This window comes from Lynx canadensis, chromosome E1, assembly GCF_007474595.2.
Source record: "Lynx canadensis isolate LIC74 chromosome E1, mLynCan4.pri.v2, whole genome shotgun sequence".
NCBI classification, from domain to species: Eukaryota; Metazoa; Chordata; class Mammalia; order Carnivora; family Felidae; genus Lynx; species Lynx canadensis.
The window spans coordinates 36,086,446-36,094,161 of NC_044316.2; the positions used below are offsets into that span (position 1 = coordinate 36,086,446).

Here is a 7,716-nt window from a genome sequence, read left to right on the forward strand (position 1 = left end):
TATGGGTATCATTTCCTTTTGGAAGAGTTTCTTTTTTTTCTTTTTTTTTAAAGAAATCTCCACCCCCAGTGTGGGGCTTGAACTCACAACCTCGAGATCAAGAGTCGCGTGCTCTTCTGACTGAGCCAGCCAGGCGCCCCCATCTGGATGCCATTTTATTCGTATTCGTTCTACTTAGGAGTCTTGAGCTTATTGGTCTTGTAAATTGCTGTCTTTCACCAGGTTCGAGAAGTTTATGGCTACTAGTTCTTCAAATGTTTCTTCTGCCTTATTTCATTCCTCTCTATTTTACTGCCTCTATGACCACTCTAGGTACCTCAGAGAAGAAGAATCATACAACGTTTATACTGTTGTGTTGGACTTATTTTACTTAGCATCGCATTTTCAAAGTCCGCGCATGTTGCAACATATATCAGAATTTCTTTCCTTTTTAAGGCCGAATAGTATTCCATTGGATGTATGTGCCACATTCTGTTTCTTCTTTCCTCTGTTGGTGGACAAATGGGTTATGTACACCTTTTGGCTACTGTGAATAATGTTGCTGGGAACATTGGCGTATACACTTTTTTTGAAAAGGAGTTATCTAATAACTCATTCGGTATGTATACCGAAGAAATGCTGAGTCGTAGTGCATTTGCAACCTTATTAACTGTTTCTAGATGGTTCACCAAAATGGCCGTACCAGTCTACCTTCTCGTCGGCAGTGCCTGAGTGTCCCTGAATACCTATTTTTCGGATGAGCAATCTCGAGTGTTTAAAATCTCTCGTGTGTTAAAAACAACAACAACAAAGAAAGTTCTGTGGACACCCCCCCCTCCCCGATCCTCTGCCCTAATGTTTGTTTAACCAATTCCTGGTGAGGAAACCATTTGACTTAATCTTTCTTGCTGCTGATGAGCTTGGCTTACTTTGTTGGAATCCAGAAGGCATAGGAAGGAGCCCTAGGCTTTGACAGTCTCATTTCGGGCTATTTTCTCTTCCAGCCCTTAACCTCAGTGGAAACCTCCCCAGATTCCACCACCCAGGACTCAGACTCCCCAGAGTCTCTGCCTAGCATGACCGCGAAAACCAGCCCTGAGTGCAGTAGCCCCAAGACGGTCTCCTTGAAATACAGGCAGCACCACGTCTCCCAGCACCTCCTCCAGGGGAAAATCTCGAAAATTTCTCTGCCGACAAATTCCCAGAGCTTCTTAGGAAATCTGAACCAGAGCTGGGCTTCGCCGAAGAGTGACGCGAGGAAGCAGAGTCTGATGTCTGAGCTATTCACCAAGGTTCCCCTGAGGGAGAAGCTCTCCCTGTTCCCAGCTCACGACAACCCGAAGCTGGTGCTGAGTAACAAGTCACGTGAGTGCCAGCGCGCATGGCATGTGCCTAGGGGGTGGAGCCACCAAGGGAACCAGTCCTCATCTTTGAGGAGTGGCCATTCTGGGGTGGGGGAATGCAGCCCCTGCCCTCAGGCAGATGGGAGACCCCAGCCTGATGGTGGAGACATAAGCCATGTCCTTAAGGAGTCTCTAGTCTTACCAGAAACACAAAAAAAGGAAAAAAAAAAAAAAAAAAAAAAAGAATTTTTCTTTTAAATGTTCATTTATTTATTTTGAGAGAGGGACAGAGAGGGAGGGAGAATGCGAGCAGGGGAGGGGAAGAGAGAGAAGAGAGAGAGAGACCCCCATGAACTGTGAGATCATGACCTGAGCTGAAATCAAGAGTCTGATGCTGAACCGACTGAGCCACCCAGTGCCCTGAGATCTTTTTTTCTCCTTTTAATGTCTTATTTATTTTTGAGAGAGAGAGAGAGAGAGAGAGAGAAAGCGGGGGAGGGGCAGAGAGAAGGAGACCAAGGATCTGTCTGGGCTGACAGCAACGAGCTCGATGAGGGGGCTCGAACTCGTGAACAGAGAGCTCATGACCTGAGCTGAAGCCAGATGCTCAACCCACTGAGCCACCCAGGTGCCCCGCTCCCCCTTCCCCCCCAATAGAATGCTTTTGACAAGTAGGCTGTTCAATTTCCTAGTTCTCATTCAAATGAGTTGCATCCAGCCGAGTCACAGGGTATTGGGTGAGGGGCATTCAGTCTGGCAACAGGAAGAGAAACTACTTGGAGGAAAGGAGCAGTGGCTGATTCGGATTGAGGAACCTCAGGTGGTTTGAGGCCAGGGGACCCTAGTGGGAGGTGTGCCGAGTCCGCACACGTTGTTGATGCCAATGACTTTGCCTTTCCAGAAAACCACTCCCTGCCCTGGGAGTGCTGCTGGGGCGGCCAAAGCTCTGGCAGGAAGAGGCGGCTGCACGTGTCCTCCCTTGTCCTCCTGCACGATCGTCCGAGCTACAATGTTTCTCTGAAGGATCTGCTGGTGGTCGCCACCCCAGCCCGACTGGATCCGAGGCCTGGCCGAAGCCACGGGGGAAGCGTACACTCACTGCCCGATCGCTGGCCCAAGAGGATGTGAGCGGAACTAGGTAGGTCCGCCCATACTCCCTTCGCGTGCTTGCTGATTGGCGGGCACCACAGGTACGTATTTCTGGAATGTCGGATGGGCAGGTGGATGGCCGGAGTGATAAAAGACACACGTACTAGAGCAGAGGTCCGAGTTCTGGGGCTTTCTTTGGTCAGTGTCATACCTTCCACACGTCAAGGCGATGTACCATATCTCACGTGATCCTCAGGTCACATGCTGCGAGGTTGGCACGAAGACATCATTACTTTGTCCTCAACTTGCAGATGAAGAGAATCAAGGTTTGGGGGCATTAGACGACTCGCCCAACCTCACACAAGTGATGGGTTCTGGACAAATACCCCCGTGTTTCTTCCTCTCTGCCGCTCTGCTGTGAACGTAGAGCCCATCTTGACCCATGGGAAGAAAGGAGCCCTGCCGTGTTTCTACTTAAATCACTATGATCTCATCATCCTGCCTCTGGAGCCACTTTCACGGTGGATGGGTCACTGAGTCGAGGCCTTCGGAGGTGTCAACCATTGAGTTTTTGGGAGATACGTAGCCCCTTGTGTAGATTTTAAGATGATTATGAGCGGGGCGCCTGGGTGGCTCAGTCGGTTGAGCGTCCGACTTCGGCTCAGGTCATGATCTCGCGGTCCGTGAGTTTGAGCCCTGCATCGGGCTCAGAGCCTGGAGCCCCTTCCCGATTCTGTGTCTCCCTCTCTCTCTCACCCTCCCCTGCTCACACTCTGTCTCTCTCTGTCCAAAAAAAAAAAAAAAAAAAAAAAGTTAAAGGAAATATATATATCTTTTTTTTTTTTTTTTCCAGAATCAGACCGGATCTTTGCCATTGTTTCCCTTTCCACGTCATATTCCCAGGAAATGATTTATCTTTTCTTAAAGTGTCTACAACGTCCATAGGATCAACGGAAAGTTTTATTTCCTCATCTAGATATCCTGGTCTTACAACTGCCTCCCATTAACATCACTGGGCCAACAACCTTGCCTTTTGTGCCCTCCCAGTTAGCTTCCGGTGCTGAAGGACCGTGACTTATGAGAAGTATTGGAGATGCCCCAGGATCCACCCCAGCTGCCCCACCAGTGGCATTCCTACGGGTCCCTCAGATGGCATCGTCATCCAGAACACTCCCCCCCCCCCCCCCAGGTAGAGCAGTGTGAAGGGAGGCATGTTTCAGGGAAGGACCCAAAGCTTCCAGGGATGCAAAGCCCCCAGTCCACCAACAGGCCTGTGTCAGTTGGCTTTCAACCTCGAAGAGAAAAGACAGAGAAAGGGCCAGGCCTGAATGGAGAATTCTGAGCCCTGAGACCAGACCTCCTCCCACCCCAGCCACCTCTGTGCCCAAACACCTTTGTGCCACCTCCCTCACCGGTCCACATCGATCCTGCTGATGGAGAAAGAAGTGAGGCGAGAGTGCCCAGCGTGCAATGTTTCTTCCATCAACCTGCAGAAATGACGCATCTTCCCCTCAAGTGTACATTAATAAATTGCCACGCTCAATGCCAGGGTGGTGAGCCTGATCCAGAGGGGGGATGGGAAGGGGGAAGGGGGAGAGATCGTTCTCGCAAGCAGCTCCTTGGGAAGAAAGCTCCAAATTCACTGAAAATGCATCAGGAGCCTTTGAAGAATCTCTTTGGACGAATGGTAGGCCCTGCCCTCCTTGCTGGGAGGCTAGTGCCCAAGGTGGCCCTTTGCGCAGGGGGCGGGGGGGCACGGTGGCTGCCGTGTGCCTGTCCAGCATCGGTTCTGGCTAGACTCCGGGTGTAGCATTTCATTCTGCCGGTTCATTCTCTACCCTCTCCAGGAATGTGATCCAAGATTTTGCCCCTCTTGTTCTTCCTGAGTGAGAGCCCAGGAATGAGGAGCTTTGGAGGCGGGGCGCGGGGTGGGGGGTTGGGGCAACGGTGGAAGAAGGGTGAGGTCCCAAGTCAAGAACCTGCCTCCCAATGTTGATGCAGCTTTGCTTTTTGAATTCCTACTGGCACGAATTTCTGACCTCAAGGATGCCAGGGGGTTCTGGGATACTCGAAGCGCACACAGCTGTCCTCACTCAGTTACCCAAAGGAGTGAATGGAGAAGCCATTTGGGTCCGGCTGTGAAGGACACACATACACAACACCTCCATCCCCGCCTAGGCGCCTGGCGGCCTCACTCAGAAGAGCATGCGACTCTTGATCTCGGGGTTGTGAGTTTGAGCCCCACATTGGGCACAGAGATTATTGAAAAAAAGATTAAACCCCCTTGGCCCGCCCTTCCCCAATCCCATTGAGGACCCTCCAAGTAGACGGGCTCAAGGCCAATTTTTCCATTGTCAATTTTCAGGCTATACGGATCATAGCCGGGCCCACACAAAAGATGTAAGCCTTGCTGAGATAGGGCTTTCTGGAACGTCTACAATCTCTCCCCTTTTCTCCCTAGTCACCAGCCCCAGCCAGTCAAGGTTCCTGAGCTGATAAAAAGGAAGCCTTTTAAGGAGGTGAAGTCAGAACGATTTGTCTTTCTAGGGGACGATTTGGTGCCCGCACCTTTGATCCCAGGAACGGGCTCAGCTTCATGGGCGTGCAGTCTGTGTTGTCTCACGTGGCCTTGCACTTGGTTAGATGCTCTGTTGTCACCCTCTTGAAATTCTATTTTTTTTTTAATTTTTTTAACGTTTATTTATTTTTGAGACAGAGAGAGACAGAGCATGAACGGGGGAGGGGCAGAGAGAGAGGGAGACACCGAATCGGAAACAGGCTCCAGGCTCCGAGCCATCAGCCCAGAGCCTGACGCGGGGCTCGAACTCCCGGACCGCGAGATCGTGACCTGGCTGAAGTCGGACGCTTAACCGACTGCGCCACCCAGGCGCCCTTGAAATTCTATTTTTAAAAAAATGCTTGTTTATTTATTTTGAGAGAGAGAGAGAGTGAGCAGGGGAGAGGCAGAGAGAGAGGTAGACAGAGAACCTCAGACAGGCTCCGCACTAACAACGCAGAGCCTAATGCGGGGTTCAAACTCATGACCCGTGAGATCGTGACCTGAGCTGAAATCAAGAGCTGGACGCTTAACCGCCGGAGCCACCCAGATGCCCCTGAATATTTTTGAACAAGGAGGCCCGCATTTTCATTTTGCACCCACCACGTTATGTAGCCAGTCCTGCTTAAGAGACTTCAACAGCTCTGGGTTATCCAAAAAGAAGGCAAAATGGCAGGCCCCACCCACTCCTGCCGGTTCACCCATAGGGCCCCGCCGAGCAGCCGTCCGCCAAATGCTCGTGGGGGACAAAAAAAATGCTCGTGGCAGACGTTGCCCCCGTGGAGTGTGCAGTGGAAGAAGACAAGCCCCCAGATAGCTAGCCTGACTTAAGTGCCACTAATAAAGAGTGTCGTTAGATGAGAGGGGGAAATGCCCTCCCACCCAGCAGGGAGGATCAAGTCCCCTTCTTTGGAAGAGGTGATATTTGAAATGGCAGGAAAAGATGAAGATGTTTTTGGGGCGCCTGGCTGGCTCAGTCGGTAGAGTATGCGACTCTTCATCTCAGGGTCGTGAGTTCAAGCCCCACGGTGAGTGTGGAGCCTACTTAAAATTAAGGGGGAAAAAATTAAGGGGGGGGGGGAGATAAATATGATTTTTAAAAGTGGAGCTGAGGAGCGCCCGGGTGGCTCAGTCGGTTGAGCGTCTGACTTCGGCTCAGGTCATGATCTCACAGTTCGTGGGTTCGAGCCCCGCATCAGGCTCTGTGCTGACCGCTTGCTCAGAGCCTGGCGCCTGCTTCAGATTCTGAGTCTCCTTCTCTCTCTGCCCCTCCCCCGTTCATGCTGTCTCTCTCTGTCTCAAAAATAAATAAACGTTAAAAAAATTAAAAAAAAAAAAGAAGTAAAGTCTAGTTCAATCTGGCTGCATCAGAAAGGGAAAGTGGGAGGTGACAATGGAAAGATTGTTTATGAGACCAGATTGGAGATCCAGGGGCTCTTGTTTCCATCACTAGCATCACTCTCCTCATGATAGTGAACTTGCGTCCATGGCTGTCTCTCCAAGGGATTACATGTCTTTACATCTTTATACTTTTAGCCTAGTGCCTAGGACATACTAAAAATTCAGTAAATATTTGCCAGATGGGTGAATATTGAGGGTCTAAAATGTTATCCTGGGTAGGGCCGCCTGGGTGGCTCAGCCACTTCTCTGGCTCACCCCACACTGGACAACCCCTAGCCCACCTCCAACAGGCCAGGCGGGGAAACCTCTCCGTAGCGTAGCCTTAAAAGGGCAACCGCAGATTCCAGTTCTCCATCCACCCTAGCAGGGACTGGAAGTCAGGCCGATTGGCAGCTGGCTCAAGCGTCCTCCCCCCACCCGCACTGGATGATTACATGAGCCGAATGTAATCATTCACAACCCTTGTCTTTACAGCTGGCATGTCGCTTAGTTTAATTACAGCACACAGCGGCATTTCAATTCAAGGAATCGAAAAAAGCAACGAAATGGGTTTTGCAAATTGTTAGGAAGGCAATGAAGCCCGTGGAACTGCAATTTACGAGGCATTGCTTTCAATTACTTTGCATTCTTCAGCCATGACTCTACGTTATCAACCAGCAGCCTGGGAAAGCCAAGCAGGCAGTGCGCCGTGGCCAGGCTATTTTGTGACTCCTGCGTGCGCCCTGCGGGCTGGGGAGGTGGCTGGAGGCTCCAGGAGCTGCCTTGCGGTGGGAGGATCGGGACTGCTCTGAGCAGATGTTCTCCCCATCAGGTACTTGCTACCCACTTGTTATTCGCCGCTACTCTCCAGACGCTCTGATTGGTCTCGGGTGAACTTCAGCAAGGGTCCCCCTTCCTCTTTACTCCAGAACCGTCTACTATCCCCAGAGAACATGAGGAAAGGAATGGGGGGAAGCAAAACAAGTTCTTCCTTTCTTTCTTTCTTTCTTTCTTTCTTTCTTTCTTAATGTTTATTTTTGAGACAGAGAGAGAGAGAGAAATAGAGCGTGAGCAGGGGAGGACAGAAAGAGAGGGAGACACAGAATCGGAAGCAGGCTCCAGGCTCTGAGCTGTCAGCACAGAGCCCAATGCAGGCCTTGAACCCATGAACCCAGAGACCATGACCTGAGCCAAAGTCGGACATTTCACCGACTGAGCCACCGAGATGCCCCTGATTTCTTTTCCTGGCTTACTTCCTTATTTCCTCTCAATCCTTGAGAATGTACTTCCTGGGCCGCCATTTGAAGTTTTTATTGTATTGTATTTTCTTAGTTTATTTATTTTGAGAGAGAGTGAGAGAGAGCACGA

The 7,716-nt window shown here is 50.6% G+C and overlaps 1 protein-coding gene across 5 annotated transcripts in view; it reads left to right on the forward strand.

Moving 5' to 3' along the window:
- TTLL6 (tubulin tyrosine ligase like 6) overlaps positions 1-4,348 on the forward strand; it is a 29,948-nt gene extending 25,600 nt beyond the window's left edge. For 4 of the 5 annotated variants that reach the window (XM_030294793.1, XM_030294792.1, XM_030294794.1 and 1 more), the window contains 3 exons: positions 984-1,344; positions 2,224-2,460; positions 3,459-4,348. In XM_030294793.1, coding sequence (XP_030150653.1) covers positions 984-1,344; positions 2,224-2,450 — 588 coding nt within the window. In that variant the 3' untranslated portion in view covers positions 2,451-2,460; positions 3,459-4,348. Of the gene's footprint in view, positions 1-983; positions 1,345-2,223; positions 2,461-3,264; positions 3,329-3,458 lie in introns of those variants that run through there. The other variant, XM_032591176.1, reaches the window with a different exon arrangement.
- Positions 4,349-7,716: the final 3,368 nt, after the last annotated feature.